Here is a 23,646-nt window from a genome sequence, read left to right as displayed (position 1 = left end):
AGGATCAACAGAGGGAGCTTCAAATGGGACATTAATAGGTACAGTATAAATATAACTTCACATTTTATTTTATTTTATTCTGTACCTAAAGTAAGCCTGATAATTAATACCATATATATTTTTCAACAGGGAAGGGGCTAATCGTTGTCCCTCCCTCTCGCCGCCACTGGAAAGAATGATTTTTGATAGCGGTATATTCGTAGGCTTTATGATTTCTCTCTGCAGAGACACCACATCATGATGAAAAGAAAGCATCACATCACAAACACACAGTGATTGTTTACTCCTCCATGTTTGCCCGTCATGATAATTGAGAAGTTCAGCGTAAAAAAAAAAAAAGTTTGGCACAGGCTGAAACACGAGGGCGCACTGAGGAGGCGTTTTACGGCTGCGTGGACAGAAGCGCTTCGTCCACCGTCAGTCCCACTCCGTGTCTCTGCAGGCAAGTCAACTACAATCTGAGTTCTACATACAGGTGATTTAGGTAAAAGACATTTTCTCCAATTGAATGCAGCGGCTATACGGACATATATTGCTCTTCGCCTGTGGGCTACAGATGACCTTTTTAGAGTTGAATAATTCGAGCTTCTGTTGGTGGTGAAACGTTTTTGACACCTGAAAGGCTAAATTGAGTTGTCCAAATACACGGTGTTTCAACACGAGATTATTACAGGCTGGTGAATATAGCTCGGAGTTGAATTTAAAAGGTAGTAGTAAATCACGCTGAGGAGGAATTGCGCGCAGGTGCGCACTGCCAGCCCCGAAACAGAACCGCTTCAGACTTTGAACAAGTTTTACTTTGATGAGGAAAGGAAACGAGTCGAGCAATTATTTGTGTTCTAGTAGAAGGAAACCTTTGAGTGACTGACTGCTAAGAGGATCGTTTGCTTTTGATCAAAACCAAAAAAAAAATGGATCCGTAGCTGCTGTGGGGAACGAACCGTTTTGCGCCCTTGTCTGGATGAACATATGACCAGATTCTGTTAAGCCATGTCGGATGAAATCAATTCCGCTGAGCCTGACATTTGTCCAAAAAGTGAGGAATGTCCTGCGGACGGTTTATTTGGCTTCGGGGATGAGCTGGAGATCAATCTGTTCGACGGATTGCCCTTTTCCTCCCGTTACTACAAATTACTGAAAAAGAGGAAGACTTTGCCCGTGTGGAAGGTCAGGTACGAATTTGAGGATGCTCTGGTGAAAAACCAGCTGGTTGTTCTGTCTGGGACGGCGAAGACTGGGCGGAGTACACAGGTAAGATTTGAATGAATAACTTTTATGTTTTATTGGGAGGAGGGCCGGAGGAAAACGTGTCAGAATATGAAACTTAAGAAAAGTTCAATTCAAACTTTGATTTATTTTTCTTTGGAGTGCTTCAAACCTCACTCATGTAAGCTGGTTCCAAGTCGACTTTGTGAGCTTAAAAAGATGTAGAATAATATGTCTCCCTTTAGGTTTCCAACTTCTCTATTCAGACATATTTTCACTTACTTTAGACCCAAATACCAAACTATAACTCAATTTGCATGACTTGCATTCCGTTTTCTACCACATGCTCATTCTAGCAGACAAAGTCATCAGCCCTGATTTAATTCTAATGTGAAGTTGACCCTTTAAAATGTGTTTGTTTTTTCCTGCCAGGGATTACAGAGGTGATATTAGCACTGCACCTTTCTTTCTGATTCTTTGGCAGTATTTCTTTAAACTCTGTTTTGTCACAGAGGTAGTGCTATTATGTGAGCTCGTGTGACCACGCTGCCCAGCTCAGCAGATGCTGTTGTCACTGTCAGTCTGCCCAAGCTCTTGACAAGCCGGCTTCACAAAGGCTCTAGCAGGGGTTTTAGGGGACCTCCTGCTGTTAAGCCCCTGTCCACTGAAGCCTCTCCATGCTGCCAAAGCATTTTTTTGCATTATGAGAGTAATAAAATCTCCAGTCCGTGTTTGTTTTGTGATGTACTTAAAAACGGAAGCAGTTGTTACTATCATGAAAGTTTAAAAGTAGTTTGAAAATATTTAGTTTGACAAAGAACAAAACCGCAAACCTCCGATGAAATAATGACTCTTCTCTTTTCAGATCCCTCAGTGGTGTGCAGAGATTTGTCTGTCTGCTCAGTACCAGAGCGGCAGAGTTGTATGCACGCAAACCAGCAGACAGCAGGCTGTGGATCTGGCTTTATGTGTGGCGGATGAAATGGACGTCAACATAGGCCATGAAGTGGGTTACACCATCCCTCACGAGACCTGCTGCTCCGCCGACACGATTCTGAGGTCTGTCAACGTCCGAGTCTGTCCTCTTCACAGCTGTCAGCAGCTCACTGAATGTTGATTTAATGTCATCTGTAAGGCGTCTTCTCCACTCTTAATCCCCCTTTACCGTGCCAGAAACTGTCATAAATGGCAGACAAGTGTATACAGAGAACCAATATTAGCTGAAGGTACCTGATTTTAAGCCATCAAGTATCAACAAAGAAAACTCATCCTGTGTCATTTAGCAGCCAATATATTGATTCAAGCTTTCCAGATATGACGTGCTGCTTTTCTCCAGTTTACATATATGCCGGGTTTTGAATTTTGATTTAAGTTTCTCAAAAAGGTAATCTGAGTCTTCGAGAGTGCACTTGAGACTGGCTGCAAAAACCAAGGAATCCCCATTCAGTCCCATAGTTGAGTGCCCAGGTTTTGATTACAGTCCAATGCTAAGAGTTGTGCACACATTTGCATACTTAGAGGTGACTGACAGGTGTGTGCTTTGTAGCTGTTTGCCATGAGGCTAAAGGCTTGCCTCCACATATATGTAAATGAATCAAAAGTCAGGTAGATACAGAACTTCCAGTATGGCCGCGATTATCACAGAGATTTATTATGCCTTTTTAGACTGTGACCATGTTTTAAACAGTCCATGCTTTTTATCCTGCAGGTACTGCACTGACGATATGCTTCTCAGAGAGATGATGTCAGATCCTTTTCTGGAGCACTACGGAGTGATCATCATTGACCAGGCCCATGAGAGAACTGTAAGCACAGACATACTGCTGGGTCTCCTCAAGGACATCCTTCAGCAGAGGCCTGAGCTCAGAGTGGTGCTCCTTGCCATCCCACCAATGACTGACAAGCTCCTTAGCCGCTACGGCAGCATCCCACTCATCAGTGTACAGGCCTCGACACCTGCTGGCGTGGTCCACAGCAACAGTGGCAATAAAGACTACTTCTTTTCGGCGCTGAGACTAGTGCTCGAAATACACAGAACCAAGGAGGAAGGAGATGTTATCGTGTTTTTAGCCTCGAATGAGGTGAGAGATTGTTACCTTTATTTAATTTTTTTTTTTCTTTGGACCTAAACTGAGATTGATTTTAAAACCTGTAATCTCTTCTTCAGGAAGTTCAATCCGCCTACACCATCCTCCAGCGAGAGTGCACCAGACTTGGAGCAGATCTGGGCCAGATGGTCCCTGTGGTCCTGTGTCCTGTCCAGGGACAAATACTGCCTGTGCCGTCCGAGCAACAGGGCTCCACAAGGTGCAGGAGGGTTTTCCTCTCTACCCAACAGGGGGAGGATATGTGGTGGCCTACAGAGTCCATCAACTTTGTCATCAGCACAGGAGTCCAGAAGAAGCTGGTGAAGCTTTATATGATGTTTTAAATTTTCCAGAAATAAGTAATATGATGATTTGTATTGAACTGTTTGTTGGCTTTGAAGGTGTACCATCCAAGAATAAGAGCCAACTCAGAGGTATTAAGGCCCATCAGTCAATGTCAGGCAGATGTACGTAAGCAGCTCTCTGGACCAACAGGTAGGAATGACAATACTGGAACCTGTTTCGAATTTTAAGGGGCTGCTTAATGAAAACATCCTGGGAACTTGACTACAATAATGTGGGAGGAGAACTATCAGGATGAATCCGATTAATGTAATTTCAGTGCGCTAACTCTTCTCTTTCATGAATGAATGTATTTTCCAGGTAAATGCTTCTGCCTGTATCCAGAAGACAGCAAGCTTTCTGCAGAGAATTCTCCACAGATCCTTGAGTCCAACATCACACCAACTGTCCTTTTCCTAAAACGGATGGAGATAGCCGGCCTTGGGCAGTGCGACTTCATCGACAGACCCGGTAAAACCGCAAGGGAAGACTGCCTAAGTTTGCCATTGAAACGTTACTGGTTCCCACAGATGACATCTTGTTCCCACCCTAAAATGCAGCCAGAGAGGTGTATAAAGGAGGGGTGTGTGTTTGGCTAGAGGAAGTCTAGTCCAGAGGAAGTTCAGAGTTGGTTCTGTGTAGCTGTTTGGGCCCAGTCAGCCATGAATAAGCTGAGCTGACAGGACCCTGCTACTAGCTATTGTCTGTGCTCTGAACCACCCTAACAAGAACAGAAGAGGCTACAAGAGGCCAGCTCATTAGTGATTATACAACATGTCTCATTTGGGGAGCACCCGACCAGTACAATAAAGGAGACACATAGGCCAAAGGTACTGTACTTGCTCAATATTCAAATAGAAATTGTCACGGAAGTTAGTCACCCAAATGTTTTCTGCCCTTTTTATTTCATCTCCTCTACCAAAGAGCCATTTTTGAGATATCACCACTGCTGCTTCCAAGTTTGAATTACAAGTACAAGGATTTTCTTATATACTTTGAAGAGACATTTTCACTTAGGCACAATCCTGCTGTGTTCTCAAATCCATTCACTCAGACTGTTTTACTGATAAATTACTAAGGGGACTAACCAGAGAAAGTGAAAGCATTTTAGTATTATTCTCTGGGCAAGAAACAATTGTATAATACTTGGAGCAGTAACAATGGGTGATCCTAGCAACTCATTTTCCTGTCAATTTAACTGCAACAGCCCTTTTAACCAGCATTGTGGACCTATATTAACAGTTAGGTTAGCCAACTAGTAACTCTGGTGTCTACTAGTATAGATTATAATATTGTTTTATAAACTGTCCTTTACATCGCTGACAAAGAACAAATAAATCTAATGCTGATATTGTAGTGTTTTGGATTCTTTTTTTTATTGAACCATGCTGTTTAATCCCACGTTTCAGATCCTGAGGGTCTCATGCAGGCATTAGAAGAGCTGGACTACCTCGCAGCTTTAGATGACGATGGCAACCTATCTGAAATTGGCGTGATCATGTCTGAAATCCCTCTGGACCCCCAGATGGCCAAAGCTCTGCTAGCATCCTGCGAGTACGACTGCGTGAGCGAGATGTTGACAATAGCAGCTATGCTGTCAGGTATGAAGGGGCCATGTGGACGACTTTAGCTAATAATCCGAGCAAGACTTCTTAAAAGTACTTTTAAGGAAGTGAAGAACCTCTGATTGTTAGATTGATTCAGCAGATGTTTGTTTGTTTTTTTAAAGATACACAAAGCTGCATATTCTCTAAACCCACTGAGTTGTTTGTCTTGTGAAAAGTTGACCTTGTTGCTATTGTTGTTGTTGTTTGTTTTAGCACCGAGCTGCTTCCTGGAGCCGCCTGCTGGCATGAACCATGAGGCAGTCCAGTGCCACAGAAAGTTCCAGCACCCAGAGGGGGATCATTTCACTCTCGTAAATATCTACAACGCCTTCAAGCAGTGCCAGAGAGAACAATGTAAGAATCGATCTGCAGTCAGGAAATGAACAAAAGCGTACTGAAGTAACATACTGTAGTTTTAAGTTATGTAGAAAACTTTTCATTTCCCACCCAGCACCAACCTGAACCCTGTAAAGTTCTTTGGTGTATGTTTAAAATGAATTGCCGGATCTATTATTTAACATGGCAGGGTTTTTCAGGTGTTCGTCAATATGCTTCAATTTACCCTGATTCATTCAGCATTCTGTTCTTTACTGTTGCAAAACAAATGTTATCTTCATCATCGCTAACATGCACAAAAACATGGAGATTTTCCACGTTTTCCTGCCAGTATTAAATCTTCCAGATGAAGACGGGGTGAGCCGATGTGTAAACACAGCAGGGATTTTTGGGGAAAGTTCACCTGCGAGTGAGTGTGAGAGGGCTAGTGACGTTTATAACCTGCGACCAGCGCACAACTGATAAGGTCTTTGTGCAACGAATCTGCTTGGTTTCAAATCTCACCTGAGTTTTTAGAGAAACAATACTTTACTGTATGAGATGCTTTTTTTTTTTTAAATCTCCAGACCTCGATGCCAAAAAGTGGTGCCAGAACTACTTCCTGGATCATTCTGCCCTGAACACAGCCGAGGCCATCAGATCTGAGCTGACTGACACTCTGAACAGGATCGAGCTGCCCATCTCCGAGCCCTCCTTTGGCACCAAAACAAACACTCACAACATCAAGAGAGCTCTGCTGGCTGGCTTCTTCATGCAGGTACATCGAAGGAACAGTCGCTTTAAATAAACATGCCTCCAGCAATTCAGTCGTATTTAAGCTCAGACTGTTTCCCCCTATTCTTAGATTGCTCGAGACGTGGATGGATCGGGAAACTACTTCATTTTGACACACAAGCACATGGCCCAGGTGCACCCTCTCTCCAGCTACGGGGCTCAACCACACAAGCTGGGCATGCCAGAGTGGGTTGTTTTCCACGAGTACACCCTGTCAGAGAACAACTGCATGAGAACAGTCTCTGAAATCTCCCCTCAAGTGTAAGTCAGTCCCATTTTTCAGCTCATTGCCAGATGTGACTGAGATTACAATTTAGTTGTCATTGATAATCCCCACATACATTAAACATATTTTAATAGATTGTCATTAACCTGAGCCATTGAATCACATTTTAAAATATAAACTCGATGTGGTATCCTAATCTGTATTAATGGCCTTCTTTCTTTGCTCTCACTTCTGTTTCAGGTTCCTTCAAATTGCACCCGTCTACTTCTTCTACAATCTGCCCCCTAGTGAAAGCAAAGACATACTGCAGGACATGTTGGACCCCGATGGAGCCAGTAAACCCAACGATGAGACGCAAAAAGACGACACAGTGGCCAATGGGAGCTGTGCAGTGGTGACGCCAACTTACGACAGATGTGCGATTCAGTGATCTCAAATTTATGAATGTGAACATCTGGGCTGGAATTGTATCTCCTAACGCTTCTAAATGTTTAAAAGACAAACCCAGTATGTGAAATGAATACATGACATGACTTAAAATGTTGTATGCTGGTCACATGTACAGGAATAAAGACAGTTGACAAGATATTGGATGTTGCAAATTGTATATCAATGATTTTGAGTCGTGCTCCAGTACAGCATGTCCATCCTCCTTGGTTTTGTTTGTTCCTCACCTTTTTTCCCTGTTCTTCAGCAGTCTGTGTGTGAGGCTCCTGACAGAAGCCTCGAGACTTTCAGACTTTAACATTCAGCAGAGGGGCTGCTGTCTGTTGCTCTACTTTAAAAGAAACATCCTTACACCTCCTGTTGGCATCACCGGAGGTATAAAGATTAAAAGGGACTCTTTTCATTTATGTAGGAACTGCATGGAAAGTACCCTTCTGCTGACCTGTCACAAAAAATTCCAGATGTGTTGGAAACATACATTTCTGTTTGTGACATGCAAGGTTTAAAGAAAAAAATGATAGCAAAGGAATGTATGTATGACATTTATTAATCAGAGGCAAGAGATGTACAGAAATCCTCAACAGTCTGCTCCATGTTTTGCTCTTAACTACACGAATGACTGCTTTCTGCTCCGTTTTATGGACAAACAAAATTGGCTTCCTACAAAGCGATGTCAGAGAGAACTTGGATCTGCTTCTTTACAAATGTGGCATTTGTAAGTGGACTCTGAGATGTTGACCAATACAAAAGGTGCGTCATGTTTAAAGGTTCTATCTTATAATCTTGTTAAAAAGAATCTTGTAGAAAAAACACAAGCTCGCGCTGCATTTCTATTTCTATTCACATGATCTTAAATCGCTGTATCTGTGATATGTCCATGTTGAAGCACACGTTTGTAAAAGCCGTATCACAATACTGACAACGACTTTCCCAAGAGCATATAAACCGTTAAAATATATTGAACCATTTCCAAGAGCCTGAAGAATACTCATGGTGTACTTTCGGTTTATTGTGAGGTTCACACAGTTAGGTATTCTTTCAGTTTGTCCATAATGGCGGGCATTCTGTCTGCTGGTATCAGCATCACAGTTCTGAAAGGTTTCATGGGTACGTCATCGAACGACCACCTGCCGCTTAAACAGGAGTCTGCTTCATCCTGGACCGAGTAGTGGAACTTCATGATGGCTTGCTGTAGAGAGAACACAGACGGTACTTTAACGTGCAGAAATACTTGGAAATGAAGCTGCTGCCTCCTTTCTGTATTCTTTAAAAGGGAAAGGAATTCATAAAAGCTGCCTTGAGGCAATCTTTCTATTTAGCTCAGTTCTTTAAATAAAAGGCGATACTTCCAAAGTACAGTTTGGGATTCTCACTGTGTATCGTAATAAACATCAAGTTAGGATTTTAATGCCTTTACCTCGTAAAAGAATTCCTCCTCTGCGTTGACAAACATGTATTCATCTTTGGGAACTCCTCCTCTGGCTGGAATAGTCTTGCTCGTCTCTTTGCAGGTTTTGCTGATCATCAGACAGTAGTGACATTTCCCGCTGGGCTTGTTTGTCCTCTGAGCTTCAGTTATTTCCTCCCTAAAAGGAAAGGAGAACATTCAGATTCTGAATACAACATTTGAAAAGGACAGTTCTGTTTTGGCCATTAACAAGGACGCTATAAATAATTCTGAACGGTTCATTCCTGTGAAATACAACAGATAACCTCTTCGGTGCAGATACGCTCTTATGTGGAGCAACACATGACGACATTGAAAGAGCCTGACAAAGACCCTTAAGAGTTAATTATACCTCTAAAGAAAATACTGAAGAGGACACTGAGGACCAGAGTAGAACTTACTGGAGCTGTTTGTGCATTGGGAGGGCGATCTGAGGGGGCACGTTGATGAAGCGTTCACTCAGCAGTAGACCAACAGGCTTGCTGGTGTCACTGAGGATCTCCTCCAGCTGTTCTGTCATGCTGTGGGTGGAGTTCTTCTCACACTGCTCCACGATCAGCTCCTTCACCTCTTCCACACATTGCACCCCCTGACAATTTAAACACACATAAATTATATAAATATATATATATAAATTATACTCATACTCAGCCCCAAAACTTATTACAGATGCTCAATAACAAACATCAGAGTCCGTAGAAATTCATCAAAGGCATTCAGAATACAAAAACAACATTAAAGATATTTAATACTTTGTTCAATATATCATATTTAACATAGCATATTGAGAAAAGTGTGTGTTTAATAGTTGGTGTTGACAGATGGTACCTTTCTCTCTGTTAGGTTGAGCATGGTGATGAAGCCAAACACTTCATCCGGGTCGTCGTCATCGCTGTCCTCCGGCACCTCAGCTTGCTAGAACAAAAAAAAACAAGCAACAAGTGGAATCATGATGGAGCTGAAACTCAAACACAAAATCGGAGAGGAGATTAAACTACTCCAGGTAACCCACCTTGATGACGCTTCCGACATGATTCTGTTGAATGATTATGTCTGTCATCTCGGACGTGTTCACATGGGCTTTTAGAAAGACCTGGGGAAAAAAACAAAAACAACCAAGTGTGACATTAGTGAGAGTGACGATCATATGTTAACGTGATAGAATAGTAGTAAAACATAGAAACATTCCCAAACCTGCTGTAAGAGCTTCTTGATACCATTGTGGTCATTGCTTAGAATGGTGTGGGCTTCAAAATCCACAATGACCTCCTGAATAGGAAACAACAATAAAGCAAAGAGCAGTCAGCTGTGTCAACTATTTCATTTCAAGTTGTGTCGTTTATTTAGTCTAATACATATTAGTCTTTAGTTACTTGTTGATATGTGTAGTTAACTGTTATTATTTAATGTTTACATTTGTACAGAGAGAGCACAGTCCACAGAAGTTACATTCCTTGTGTGTTAAACATACCTGGCCAATAAAGCTGATTCTGATGTATTTGTTTCATGTTAAGTCAGTTAACAGTTCAATAATAGCTTCCTGTTGCCATTAGCCTACAGCTGAGTTAGCTAGCTGAATAGCAAGGCCATGCATCCCAAATTCTCATTCATGAATGCTGCGTGTTTTACCTCGTTGATCTCCTCATCTGAAGCCTCGCTGTCCTCCTCTCCGGAATCATCGTCATCCTCACGGTTCTCGTCGGAGCTGTTGTCGCTATCCGCTGGGTTTTCACCCAAACCTATCGCTCTCTTCTTAGCAGACGAAGCCATGCTTGCAAACATACAACACGTGTTCTCGCTGAGTGGGCGGGGCAACGCAAAGAAGCAGCTAGGTAGAAAACTGAAACTCTGAAGCTGCCATTTTGGCTCCAATGTACACTACTACCTCGCCATATGCGGAGCCACAATGTAAGCTCTATGCGACATTCAGGTGTTGCTCGGGTAGTTGGGAAGTCGTTCTTTCGACTTCAGTTTGTGAACGTAATTTCGGTTCGGACACACAGACAACACACACAGTATTGATGCTACGAAGAAGCGCAGTGAAATGTGACTGTGAAAAGCTAAGTTTGACCAAAAAAGTTTATACAATACGTTAATTAATAAAAAGGTTAATGCATACACACATTTTGCCCTCATGAAAGAAGACTCTGACTTGAATTTGGCAAATCGGGAACCTAGTTCTTCTAGTTATTCTTTCGACTTGAGCAGGTGTTTATGTGCATTTTACAACTCTGAGATTCGTTTTACCGATTTGTCCGACACCACCTGAATGCACCATGAGTCGCTCGTCGGTAGAATGGAATAAACCATGTTAGAAAGAGGGAGGTCTCATCATTAAAAAAACGTGGAAAAACTACAATTCTACCTGTAGAAATTTGTTTTATTCAATGTCTTAATTATTAAGTGTCGTATTTTTAACCATTTCAAATCTTTAATGGTTTAATGAAAATATTCGATCATGGGTCAGATATTTTCCCCATTGTCTACCCTTTTTTACAACGTCTGTAATCGTCATGCACAAAGCGGAAGAGACAACCCAAGGTACTTAAATTTGTGCAGTATTTTGTTTTCTTTAAGTATCATATGTTCATGTTATTGTGCCATATACGTGGCATGGATACATTACTTCATATATCATCAATATATTCATATATAATGGCAACATGGCTGGGTTAAATTAAAGCGATTGTTATTGTAGCTGTGAGTGTCTCTTGATAAGGTAAACAATAACATGACAGTGCACTAGGTTATAACCACGCATGATCTCGACACATTGGAAAAGAAAAAGGGGGCAATCATTGCTTCTGCTCGTCTTGCCCAAACGTGACTGGACCGTTTTGTTATCAGCAGGTCGCATGTAACAGTTTTAGGGTGTAGTTTGGCTTGCTTTGCCTTCACACCCCTTTGTGTCATCAGTGTCTCTGCTGTTATTGAACTCTTGATAGTGGCTGGATTTTTTTTTTTTAAAAGCAACATTCATATTTCATCCCTGATCTGTTGTGTTGTACTCTACCCTTAATCTAGTGTTTCCAAGTCTTGGCCAGGATGCAGGTACTGCTTCTCAAAGAGCCAAGAGAAGGGGAGTCAGGGCCGGATCCTTACATTAAGGTAGATACAGTACATAACATACACTTGTTTTCAACTGTACTGTGTTAATGTCTATGCACTGAGCAATTGTTATTCATTTTAAAGCATTTTATTACTTTGATTGCACAGGAGCTGGCATCGCACGGACACAAAGCGACCCTTATTCCAGTGCTGTCTTTTAAGTTTGTCTCATTAAACACCTTGTCAGATAAGGTAAATAACTGAACTGTCTCAGTCCTTCAACTAGATGTTGTGTCTTTTGATTTATCTTCACGTTAGTTTGCTTTATGTGGTGTGTGGTATCTCTTTAGGATTTGCTCTTGTTTTCAGCTTTTCCAGCCAGAAAAGCATGGCGGTCTTATATTCACCAGTCCAAGAGCAGTGGAAGCTGTGAAGATGTGCTTAGAAGCAGAAAAAAGAAGGGAAGGTAAGAGTGTGCTAATGAAGCGCTTTAAATGAATTATTGTAACCTTTTCTGTAGTCATTTAATGGCATGAATCCTTTGCCAGAGGATTTCCTCTTGTACACATCTGTATTATTTCTGTGTGCTATATTGCTCCACTTTACCTCACATTTGTCTTTTTTGATATCTCACCTTTTCCTGATTATTTAGAATGGAACAGCTCTGTGAAAGACAAGTGGAATATGAAGTCAGTCTACGTGGTTGGGAAAGCAACTGCTGCATTAGGTAAGTTTGTGAAAGAAAAAAAACAACACATTTTTCTTTGTGTTGTGTTGTTTTTTTTTTATGACACACCCTTGCTGTGCTAAAGTTAATTGCAGTAAAGTGTGGCAGGCAACAGGTGCTGACAGTTGTGTGTGAGGTGCTGCTACTATACAACGTCTTTTAGAAGTGGGTTGTACACATATGACAGCTTGGTGTGAGACACAGCTTGGTGTGAGACACAGCAAATATTTGCTTTTTAGAAAACAAGCAGGTGCAGCACCTGTCTGACGTGTGCTTGAACTTCTTCCTTTAGTTACAGCAGATCCCTTTATTGTTACTTTCCTAAGAGTTGTGTAATTAGTAATTAAAAAACCTGCAATAAAGTTAAAGGTAGATGGATGTGTAGTTGTTTTGGAGATATTTTTTCCTTATATTAATAATCCCTTTCCTTTTTGTGTTTTCTCTCAAACAGTACAAAATCTGGGCCTGACCCCTGTGGGCGAGGACACAGGGACAGCAGATGTCCTATCACGTGTCATCATCGACCGTACGATTTGATAATATACTTCCACATTTCTCACAGCTAATCGTCACTGAAGATTTTTGATGGTTCCGATAATTAATTTGACCTTACATTTCAATTCTCGTCATAGGGGAGGACACAAATATTCCCCCTCTTTTTTTCCCCTGTGGCTCAATCAAAAGAGAAGTGTTGCCTACGGCTTTAAGGGAAAGTGGTAAGCATGTTTCCCTTTGTGCCTCAGAGTTTAAGCTCAAGGTGATAGAAGTCCCACGGGGGTTACACTAATTATAAAATAATGATTGTGCTACCTTTATCACTGCGGGGATCTTTTTCTTTTGTTTCCAGGAGTGCCTCTGGAGACGCTGACTGTCTATCAAACTGCTGAACATCCAGATCTTGAGAAAAATCTGAAGAACTATTTTGCCGAGCAGGTAAACTCCACTCCCACCGTATTTTAGAAAGCGCTATGTGAAATGTATAGATGATTCATTTTGTCTGTGTATTGTTTTTGTAGGGCACTCCTGCTAGCATCAGTTTCTTCAGTCCTTCAGGGGTGAAGTTTTGCCTGGAAGTGGTGCGGAGGCTGTCAGGTGAACAGCTCACTCAGATAAAGGTACTGCTGACTCATCGTCACGCTGAATATACACTTCTTTAAACAACTCCAGTGCCTCTAACCCTCCCTGTTACATGTTTTGTTTTCCAGTTTGGAGCCATAGGACCGACTACAAGAGACACAATGACAGCAGAAGGCCTGTGTGTCAGCTGTACTGCTGAAAAACCGACACCAGAATACTTGGCTACAGCCATAGCTAAAGCTCTACAAGAACCAAATGCAGGCTCTTAAATCTTTATTCTGTATTATGTAAAGTTTTATTTTAAGGATTATCTTGCCAGTTTTGCATGTAAAAAAAGCTGTTTTGCACTTAAAATGTGGCTTTCTATGGAAGAAGAATTTATATATGTGATTTAATATCATGCTGTTTATGTTAAAGGCAGAGTTGGTATTTTTCGAAAACTAGCATGATTTGGAAAGGAGCGTTCCCTCAGTGCTCCGTCTGCAACCGGCCCCTCCCCTCTGTGCTTCCTCAAAAGCCACTCCCCTCACTTACATGCACGATCGCTATTGGTCCAGAAGCGGATTTCAGCTTATGCTTTGAGTGTGGGCTCATGCATGAATGAGATAGAGAACGAGCGGGGAGACAGGGAGGAATGATTGGTTCATAAAAATGGAACCGTGTGCAAACATCGGTCAAAGTTTTTATGTGGTTACAACTCCTACAGGTGACGGATTTTCTTAGTTCCTTTTTCAGAGCACATGAATTATTAATTTCTGTCAGGAGCTAAAGACAGTAAAATCAAAAAATGGGTCTGGAGAAAATGACCAACCCTGCCCTTTAAACCTGCCTAAGGAAGTTGAATGTTGTGTGTTTGTTTTTGAGAATAAACTTTAGCCAATGGGATGATGTGGAAGGTTTGGTTTGTGGTCGTTTATTGCACATCACCTCTGTGTGCTTGTGTGCGTGTGTGTGGGTGTCCTTTTCAAAGCAGGTGTTCACACTCTTCACTGTTATTGTCTACATGAAAGCATAGGTACTACCCTCCTTCCACAAGTCTACAACAGTCCATTTAAAACCAATGATGCATGTCTCACACATCCATGTAATTCAGTCAAGGTGAGCAGTGAGAGACAGCAAAGAGTTTACTTGTTAAACAAAGCTGGAGAAAGTGGTACACCTAACACCTTTAAGGTGGGTGTGGAGAAGCTCAGCGGCTGCCTTTAAAGCTGCACCGTGGCGTCTTCCTCGCCATCATCACTTGTAATCACAGGAGTGGACCGACGCCACGATGCTGACTTTTATCCAGCTGATAGTTTTGCTCTTTTGGACGAGCATTAGCTCAGCTGATGCAGAGAAACTTTTCCATAAAAGGGATCACTCTGATGTGCAGAACCTTAACTCTCATCAAGCTGAGGTTATAACGGACAAGTACTCAGCAGAGGTAAAAACGGTGGTGTAATTTATCCGCCATGTAACATTAAATGAGTGACCTTTGGAGGCTTAAATGTAACATTTTCTTCTTTTTATAGCTATTTCTCTCTAGATACGGATTCATTAAACCGGTAAACTGGGAGGAGGTCCAATTTGAGGACCATGACACCTCTTTCACTGACGACTTCCTGGAGGAATTTCCAGAAAAGATCCAAGAAGGAACCTCAGTGCATCGATCAAGGGACTCTCCTCATGTTGATGATCAAGATAACGGCAACAGTTTCATCGAGAGCCGGGCGTTTACTTCAGCTATTGAGGAGTTTCAGAGGGTGTCGGGTCTGCAGGTCACAGGCATGTTTGACGAGGCCACAAAGGAGGCGATGAACAAACCGAGGTGCGGAGTCCCTGACAAGGAGATCGAGCTGAACGCGCATGAAGCACTTGAGGACACTAGTATTTCAGATATTGAAAACAGTGTCAGTGAGGCTGACAGTAATAACACAGCAAGTAATATAACCAGTGACACTCTTTTTGGCACCAACTCCTTTGTTGATGACTTCTTCAATTTTAACGACACAGAAAGTGTTCTCCCAAGCAACTTCAATGACACCAGCAGTAATTACACAGATGACTCTGACTTAATTGATCACATTTCAAATGAAACCTCTCCAAATGATATCAGCATGGGCAGTCAAACTAAAAACATCAGCCTGAACTCTCTCCAGAGCAAAGCAGTGCAACGCAGAAAACGTCACCTTGCAGCTCTTGTATCCAAAAACAGACAAAAGAGAGATTTGAGTGAAACAGGTTACATGGCCTTTTCTAAGAAGGTTCTGAAGTGGAGGCTGATTGGAGAGGGCTACAGTAGTCAGCTGTCCATTGAAGACCAGAGGTACATCTTCAGACTGGCCTTCAGGATGTGGAGCGAGGTGTCTCCGCTGGACTTTTTAGAGGATATACGCTCCCCGCTAGAGGAGGTGGACATCAGGCTGGGCTTTGGAACAGGTATCACAAACTCATTGTTTTATATTTAAAGTAAAAAAAAATCTTGGAGCAGAGTTTTCAGGTTTCTGTACTTGTGTATTATTTTACTTTTATTTCTTTAACTATCCCTACTTACTACAAGTAGGGAAGTAGGGACCCTACTTCAGCAAATCAATGCATCTAAATTCAAACTTTGTCCATTCTAAATTCCACGCAGGAAGACACCTGGGGTGCAATCAAAGGTTTGACGGCACCGGTCACGAATTTGCCCACGCATGGTTTCTGGGTGACATTCACTTTGATGATGATGAACATTTCACTGGTCCCGATGTTGGCAGTGGCATCAGCCTTCTCAAAGTAAGAATAATACAGCACAAATATAGGACTAATTATAATTCTAAGGGAAATAAAAAACAGAACTTCGCTAAAGCTCATTCATTCTGATGTTTTTATGTGTTTTATATTAGGTGGCAGTTCATGAGATCGGCCATGTTTTGGGTCTCCCCCACATCTACAGACCTGGCTCTATAATGCAGCCCAGTTATCTGCCGCAGGAGTCCGGCTTTGAGATGAACTGGATGGACAGGAAGACCATACAGCACCTCTATGGTAACAGCACCATCTAGTGGACCCAGATTAACGGTAATACACACACTGGAATGAATAGTAAACATTTATGTAATAAGCTTTTTTGATTGCCTCTAGGGGGCTGTAAAGGTCGGTTCAACACAGTGTTCGACTGGATCAGGAAGGAGAAGACGCCCTATGGGGACGTGGTCATCCGCTTTAACACCTATTTCATGAGGGACAGCTGGTACTGGCTGTATGAGAACAGGAATAACAGAACCCGGTTTGGAGATCCAGTCGCACTGCAGATTGGTTGGCGTGGAATTCCCATGGATGGAGTGGATGCATGTGTGCATGTGTGGTCCAGAAAAAGAGATGCTGTTTACTTCTTTAAAGGTAACTGAAGAGCTAGTCTTCATGCTATGTAGATATAGTCCACCTCTTTTTTTTATAAACAGGCCCTAATGGTATATGTGTCTATTGTTGTTTTGTGTACAGGTACTCAGTATTGGAGATACGACAATGAAAATGACCAGGCGTTCAAACAAGACCCTGAAGGTCACCGCTATCCCAGGTTAATCTCTGAGGGTTTCCCTGGGGTGCTGAGTCCCATTGACACTGCCTTTTATGACAGAAGGGACTCCCGCATCTACTTCTTTAAAAACACACTTGTAAGAATAGCATCGTTGTATTTCTTTTTTCTAACATGTTGGAAAGCTAGGGCAAATAAAACCCAACAGTTAATAAGATTTGAAACAATAATAGACTTGGGGATTATATAAGAAAAAAGATGAAGAGGTGACAAATGAAGGGATTAAATCAAGTCGAAGTAGGCAGCTGAAACTGAGCCATGGCCCCTACAGGCACCACAAATGGGGATTTGGTATTGGGGTCCTGGGCTAAAAGTACATTTCTTCTTGTGTGATTTGTAACCAAGTTGGCCTCATATACAAAAAGGTACATCTTGGAGAAAAGAAAGCATATGTTGATGCGCTTGTTTCTCAGCTTTAAACCCCAAGCAAACAAACCTCCTTTACTTCGTCTGTGATTTGTTTGCATGTCGTTATGAAATTGATTTCTACAAAAGAGTCAAAACAATTATCTGTTCAAACAGGTGTACGCATTCGACGTGGAAGCCAACAGCTTGGCAAGAGGCTTCCCCAGAAACATCAGAGATGTTTTCCCTGCAGTGGAGAGCGGAGACCATCCAGATGGCAACATTGACGCTGCCTACTTCTCTTACACCCACAATGCCATCTTTCTACTCAAGGGCACGCGTTTCTGGCAGGTGGTGGGAAGCCGAAATCGCTGGCGCCGGCCCTTTCTGCCACGGAATGGCCTGCTGCCACACAGGGAGGTGGATCAGCACTGGTTCGACATCTGCAACGTTCATCCCACGGCACTCAAACTAACACGCTGAGGGTGCTGAAGCAGAGACTCTTTAAACACTACTCATTTGTACAAGTATGATCTACGTGCTCACCTGTTGTCATACATGTGCAGACATAAGTTATCTACTTTTTTGTATTTTTAAGGTATCATTTATTATCCTGAAGACTAAAACAGCTGAATTTTACTGTTGGCTTTTATTGAAATAAGGAGTTCTATTTATACATATGCTGTCTGTCTCATACTTTGAGGTGCCAAAAGCATATTGGCAAGAAAGAACTCCTGAAAGACCTTTTATGATTACAATGTATAAAGCATTAGAGAGATTACATTTATTTATAGTGTTTGTAAATTCTGTATACCAACACCTCACTTGACTTGTTAATGTTTGCAAGAGGATTCTGTAAAAATGGCATGACACAGAAAAATGGGATTCTTCTGAGAAAAAGGGTAAAATAAAGGCTCACAATGGAATTACTGTGTAATGGCATATTTAACCTTAACTGCTTTTATGTTAAGTTTCCATTTTCCAATTAAATGTTTGGCTTGACTATGCCTGTGCTGAAAAAAATCGATATGGCAATATATCTTCGTGTGCTCTTTGACAATATGCGTATCGATGCAGATGCTGTGAATGTCTATTAGAGAGACTCGTGTCCCTTTATGCAGTTCCCATTAAAGACCATAGGGGGCAGTAGACGCAAAACTACACGATGCACGGTATGTTCTATTTCGTATAGGCTTCGCCCTCTAAGGCTATCGCTATTGGGTTTATCCCTCGCGCGCATGCGCAGCACTGAAGAGTTGTAGTCCACGCCCACCCACGATGTGGGCCCCTCCCACGGTCAACCTGCCGGTATATAATCGGAAGGGACCATGTGTTCTGTTCCCTCTTTTCTTCAGCGAGTAAGTATGCAACAAGCACCTGTAAGAGAAACATAAATTAACCATGTCTACCTCTTCCATCCGTGTGTGTCCAGAGTGTCAGACCGGGTACATCATGCCGGCTGATTCCCACCGTCTCTGTGAGGCCTGCCTTGGGCCGGAGCATGCCAGCCTGGCTTTAACTTCACGGGCAATGGGTAGTAGCTGCCTACGCCTTCCCCGTGATGACCTGCAGCGGAGAGCGGAAGCCCTCGCTGTAGCTGCAGAGCCGGTGTGGCAGGTGGGGGAATGCACAATGGAACGGGAGATAGACATGTTGGACCATGGAGAGGAGTCTGCGGATTCACCGTGCTCCATCCGTGGGTCAGTGTCAGGGTTCCCATCCCTCCCCTCTCCCTGTCGGGAGGGCTGGAGGATGCACCTGACACCGTCGCCGAGTCAGATTGCCCAGGCTTCCCTGGGAATCGGGCTGCGAGCGGCTCCCGGCCCCCGCCGTCGGTGGGGACCGGGAGCCGCTCGGATAGTTCAGAGAGCCGAGTCAGATTGCCCCGGCTCCCCTGGGAATCAGGCTGCGGGCGGCTCTCGGCCCCCGCCGGTGGTGGGGGCTGGGAGCCGCTCTCGGCCCCCGCCGGTGGTGGGGGGTCTGCTTCAGGAGCTGCCGGGTATCATTAGAACGGCTGCAGCTCGACGGGGCCTCACTGTGCCGGTGGCACGTGAGGTGGAGCCGATCGATGAGATGGCGGGGGATTTTCCGCTTCTCCGGCCGGTCCGGCGAGACCCGGTGTGGCCGCGGTTCCCGGCTTTGATCCCCTATCAGGAGGGGGCAGCGGCGGATCCGAGGCTCTTGAGGGCTCCGGTCTCCACCTACACTTCCATCACAAAAGTGGGGGGGGTGGCGGACCGTGGGTTCCCTCCGGTGCCGCCTTTGGAGGCTAACCTGACGGCCGTTTCGGGGTCCGGGCCGGGGGTTCGGGACGGCGTCCTGTCCCTCCTTCGAGCCGGGATCTGTTAACGGCACGCCTGACGGACAGGTCGCACCAGTGTGCCTACCAGGCCTCTGCTGCGGCTAATAAAATTGTCCCTGTTGGCTCATTCCATGTCGAGACTGGCGGTCCAGTCCCACAATGAGCGTACAGCCAGCTCGTTTTTTTGTGCTAAGGAAACCCAGCGGGGCTGTATGAGCCAACTGCGACGTCGGCCGCGAGACACCTGCTATCTCCTCAGTCCTCTTTTCCCCGGAGTGTTCCTCACTCAGTGAGTTCTCCGGCGGACAGGTGGGGGGGGGGGCATCATGAGCCCACGAGCGCTGGCTCGGCACGTCGTGTGGACTTTTCTCTCCCGTCTCCATCCTGTGTGTGAGCCTCTGCGGGCTGCACGGGAGCTCGCTCCTCATGCAGTGGTCGGGGCGCTGACGTGGCTGATGGACAGGGGGCGGAGCCTCCTCCACATGTACGCCCGCTCTCGGAGCATTACTCCGTGTGGCGGCACGTATGTTCCCTGGACAGCTGGCTGGACAGATTGCTTCAACGGGGTTACACCCTGCAGTTGCGTCTCCCCCTCCACGATTCAATGCGGTAGTGGAGACGATCATGCCATCCGGGGAGGGACGCCTGGCTCTTCGGTCAGAGCTGCAGGAGCTCTTGACGAAGGGTGCCATCTCCAGAGGGGAGCGAGAGGAGGAGAGCCGGGGTTATTACCCCGCTACTTCTCTCGTGCGGAAGAAGACAGGCGGGATAAGGCCCATCCTCGACCTGTCTTTTTCTAATAAATCAATTGTGGTCAGACCATTTTCATATGTTGACAATCAACATATGGAGTGTGTTCACCAGGACGACTGGTTCACGTCCATCGACCTAAAGGACGCCTACTTCCATGTCCCTATCCTCCCGAAACACAGGCAGCTCCTGCGCTTCGCGTCCGGTTATTTCCTGGCCCCACGCACTTTCTCCAAGTGCATAGAAGCAGCTCTGGCTCCGCTTCACCGGGCAGGGATGAGAGTGTTATCTTGTCTGTACGACCTGTTGTTACAGGCTCGCTCCAGAGAAGAAGTAGCTCTCCAGACGAGGGCGCTCGTGTCGTGCCGACATGTCAGCGCGGCTCTCCCAGCAGAGGATGGAGGCGCTGAGAGGATTATTAAGTCGAGTGAAGCCATGCAGCACGGTGACAGCTCTCACTGTCATGCGGCTGCTGGGCATGATGGCGGCGGCCCATGTCGTTATTCCTCTGGGCCTGCCCCACATGAGACGTCTGCAGCGGTGTTTCTTTGTTAACGCATCGATCCCCGGCTGCAGCGGAAAAACGTCTGCTCCGCGTTCCTTTATCCGCTGGATTGGATTGGCCCACTGGGGGAGTCCCTGCGTGACGTCAGCGGGGATTCCCTTGGGAAGGGCTACGACATAGAAATAGACCTAAAGGACGCATACTTCCATGTCTTCATCCTCCCGAAACACAGGCAGTACCTGTGCTTTGCGTTCGAGGGGACATCGTACCAATACAACCGTCTGCCGTTCGGTTATTCCCTGGCTCCGCGCACTTTCTCCAAGTGCGTAGAAGCAGCTCTGGCTCCGCTTCACCGGGCAGGGATGAGAGTGTTATTTTATCTGGACGACCTGTTGTTACTGGCTCGCTCCAGAGAGGAAGCAGCCCTCCAGATGAGGGCGCTCGTGTCTCATCTATCGAGCTTAGGGTTCATAGTGAACTGGGCGAAAAGCTCCCCCATCCCATCCCGGTCCATAATGTACCTGGGGGTGATGTTGGACTCGGCCGACATGTCAGCGCGGCTCCCTCGGCAGAGGGTTGGAGGCGCTGAGAGGACTATTAAGCCGAGTGAAGCCACACAGCACGGTGACAGATCTAAAAGAACACTGTCATGCGGCTGCTGGGCATGATAGCGGCGGCCCATGTCGTTATTCCTCTGGGCCTGCCCCACATGAGACGTCTGCAGCGGTGTTTCTTTGTTAACGCATAGATCCCCGGCTGCAGCGGAGACGTCTGCTCCGCGTTCCTTTATCCATTGTATTGGACTTGGCCCTGGGAAGGGCTACGTCACGCATCACAAAAGAAAAGAAAAATACAGAGAAAAAGTTTTTTCACAGACGCATCCCTCTGCTAAAAAAATCATCATGTGCTGATCAACACAGACAACAGGGCGTCAGCCCAGCTTCTCGGCATAGCCAGAAAGCTGCTGGTCTGGGCGAGCACACGGTTACTTTCTCTCCGTGCTCTGTATGTCCCCGGCGAACTAAACCGGGGAGCGGACATCATGTCAAGGAAGGGTCCTCGTCCGGGATCTTGGACCCTTCATGCAGACCTGGTTTCCCAGTTATGGGAAAGGTTCGGCAGAGCAGAGGTGGACATGTTCGCAGCACGCGAAAATGCACAGTGCCCCCTTTGGTTCTCCCTGAGCGCAAAGGACGACCCTCCTCTCGGGGTGGACGCCTTTTCGCACCGGCTATGGCCGAGGACGTTCATTTATGCATTTCCCCCTGTCCCGTTGATTTCGAGCTTCCTGGACAGAGTGAGGAAGGAGAAGCTGTGCGCCATCCTGATCGCCCCGCTGCGCGAGCATGCGATGTGGTTCCCGTGTTACGTCAGATGACGTCAGGCGAGCCCTGGGAAATCCCTTGGAGGGGGGATGCCCTCTCGCAGGCAGGGGGCGTGCTCACGAGCCACCCGATCATCGGCCAGCGTCTCTGGGCTTGGCCGCTGAACGGACACATCTGGTAAGTATGGGGCTGGCTCAGGATGTGGTGCGCACTATTCAAGGCGCTCGGGCTGCCTCCACAACGGCATCTTACGCCGCAAAGTGGGCTGCGTTTCAACGCTGGTGCGGAGAGAGAGAACTCTCCGCTACTGCGTGTCCTCTGCCTCAAGTGCTTTCTTTCCTCCAGTTCTTAGTGGACCGAAATCTGGCATTAGCACTATCAAAACATACACGGCTGCAGTTTCATCATGCCACGAAGGTTTTGGTGACCGTTCGGTGTTGGCCATCCGCTGGTGAAGCGGTGTTTAAAAGGGGTACAGAGGCTTCGGCCGGTGGTGCGCAGCCTGGCCCCGCAATGGGATTTGGCACTGGTGCTGCGCGCACTGATTGTGGCGCCGGTTGAGCCTTTGGATCAGATTCCCCTACGTTTTCTGTCGGCTAAAACGGTTTTGCTCTTAGCTCTGACGTCAGCAAAACGTGTCAGTGAGCTGTCAGCTCTCTCTGTGGCTCCGTCCTACCTCAGGATCCAGGAGGACGGTAGTTCGGCTGTATTACGGCCAAACCCGGCGTTCATGCCAAAAGTCATCACTAGCGAGTTCAAGTCGCGAGTGATCACGCTGGAGGGGTTTTTTTCCTCCTCCCCACACATCTGGGGAGCAGGTGACCTCTCACCTACTGTGCCCAGTGCGCGCTCTGGCATGCTATGTTGCGCGCACAGCTGCCATACGCTGTTCCAGCAGCTGTTTGTACACTACAGGGCACATTCTGTGGGACAGCCCCTGTCAACACAGCGGCTGTCACACTGGCTGTGTGACGCCATCACACAGGCTTATATCGCCTCAGGAGCTGAGCCTCCGGTGGGCATTGAGGCGCACTCCACCAGGGGAGTTGCTTCCTCGGCTGCCCTGCACGGGGGCGTGACGGTGGACGACATCTGCACGGCAGCTTCGTGGTCCTCTCCGTGCTCCTTTGTGCGTTTTTATCTACGGGATGCTTCCCGTTTTCTCAATGTCTCACTCAGTGCTCAGCACTCTGTCTGCGTAAGAGTGGGATGTTCCATTTTTTCCCCTGATGCTGTCAGGCGGAAAATGGTTGTTCGGGGTGTTGTTGTGCTTGTGGTACCTTCCGGACCCAGTGTGGCATTGACTACATCCTGCTTCGCCTCTAACCCAATAGCGATAGCCTTAGAGGGCGAAGCCTATACGAAATAGAACGTTAGTTACGTACTGTAACTCCAGATTCTATGAGTATAGGCGCAGCCCTCTAAGCGGTGGGCCCCACTGACTCCGTAACGGCTGAAGAAAAGCCCTTTATTGGGGAACAAAACACATGGTCCCTTCCGATTATATACCGGCAGGTTGACCGTGGGAGGGGCCCACAT

At 45.6% G+C, this 23,646-nt stretch overlaps 4 protein-coding genes across 5 annotated transcripts; 3 read left to right on the top strand and 1 right to left on the bottom strand.

The window, feature by feature from the left end:
- The first annotated feature begins 149 nt into the window (after positions 1-149).
- dhx32a (DEAH (Asp-Glu-Ala-His) box polypeptide 32a) lies at positions 150-7,166 on the top strand. The gene is made up of 11 exons (XM_079334310.1): positions 150-1,251; positions 2,072-2,265; positions 2,915-3,287; positions 3,374-3,613; positions 3,695-3,788; positions 3,957-4,106; positions 5,045-5,236; positions 5,456-5,596; positions 6,145-6,335; positions 6,423-6,613; positions 6,819-7,166. The coding sequence occupies exons 1-11, from the start codon at positions 991-993 to the stop codon at positions 7,006-7,008; spliced, it is 2,217 nt and encodes a 738-aa protein (XP_079190436.1). The 5' UTR covers positions 150-990; the 3' UTR covers positions 7,009-7,166.
- Positions 7,167-7,552: 386 nt separating this feature from the next.
- bccip (BRCA2 and CDKN1A interacting protein) lies at positions 7,553-10,372 on the bottom strand. The gene is made up of 7 exons (XM_079334336.1): positions 10,102-10,372; positions 9,667-9,741; positions 9,485-9,565; positions 9,301-9,387; positions 8,874-9,061; positions 8,443-8,611; positions 7,553-8,214 (listed from the first exon to the last, which is right to left on the bottom strand). Exons 1-7 carry the CDS (start codon positions 10,252-10,254, stop codon positions 8,044-8,046), a joined length of 924 nt encoding a protein of 307 aa, XP_079190462.1. The 5' UTR covers positions 10,255-10,372; the 3' UTR covers positions 7,553-8,043.
- Positions 10,373-10,860: 488 nt separating this feature from the next.
- uros (uroporphyrinogen III synthase) lies at positions 10,861-14,219 on the top strand. Of its 2 annotated transcripts, none has more exons than XM_079334342.1 (10): positions 10,861-11,013; positions 11,497-11,580; positions 11,689-11,772; positions 11,890-11,986; positions 12,173-12,247; positions 12,699-12,773; positions 12,880-12,963; positions 13,095-13,180; positions 13,264-13,362; positions 13,453-14,219. In XM_079334342.1, exons 2-10 carry the CDS (start codon positions 11,518-11,520, stop codon positions 13,591-13,593), a joined length of 804 nt encoding a protein of 267 aa, XP_079190468.1. In that variant the 5' UTR covers positions 10,861-11,013; positions 11,497-11,517; the 3' UTR covers positions 13,594-14,219. The 2 variants fall into 2 exon arrangements, with proteins under 2 accessions (XP_079190468.1, XP_079190469.1); XM_079334343.1 differs by lacking the exon at positions 10,861-11,013 and adding an exon at positions 11,040-11,191.
- Positions 14,220-14,594: 375 nt separating this feature from the next.
- Positions 14,595-18,132, top strand: mmp21 (matrix metallopeptidase 21; the record flags this gene model as incomplete). The annotated part of the gene is made up of 7 exons (XM_079334165.1): positions 14,595-14,747; positions 14,836-15,742; positions 15,939-16,078; positions 16,189-16,330; positions 16,427-16,684; positions 16,787-16,959; positions 17,403-18,132. The coding sequence occupies 7 exons, from the start codon at positions 14,595-14,597 to the stop codon at positions 17,706-17,708; spliced, it is 2,079 nt and encodes a 692-aa protein (XP_079190291.1). The 3' UTR covers positions 17,709-18,132.
- Positions 18,133-23,646: the final 5,514 nt, after the last annotated feature.

Source organism: Symphodus melops (assembly GCF_947650265.1).
Source record: "Symphodus melops genome assembly, chromosome: 21".
In the NCBI taxonomy this organism is placed as follows: Eukaryota; Metazoa; Chordata; class Actinopteri; order Labriformes; family Labridae; genus Symphodus; species Symphodus melops.
Note: the sequence above shows the minus strand (reverse complement) of the source record. Positions and strands in the feature narration are given on the sequence as shown.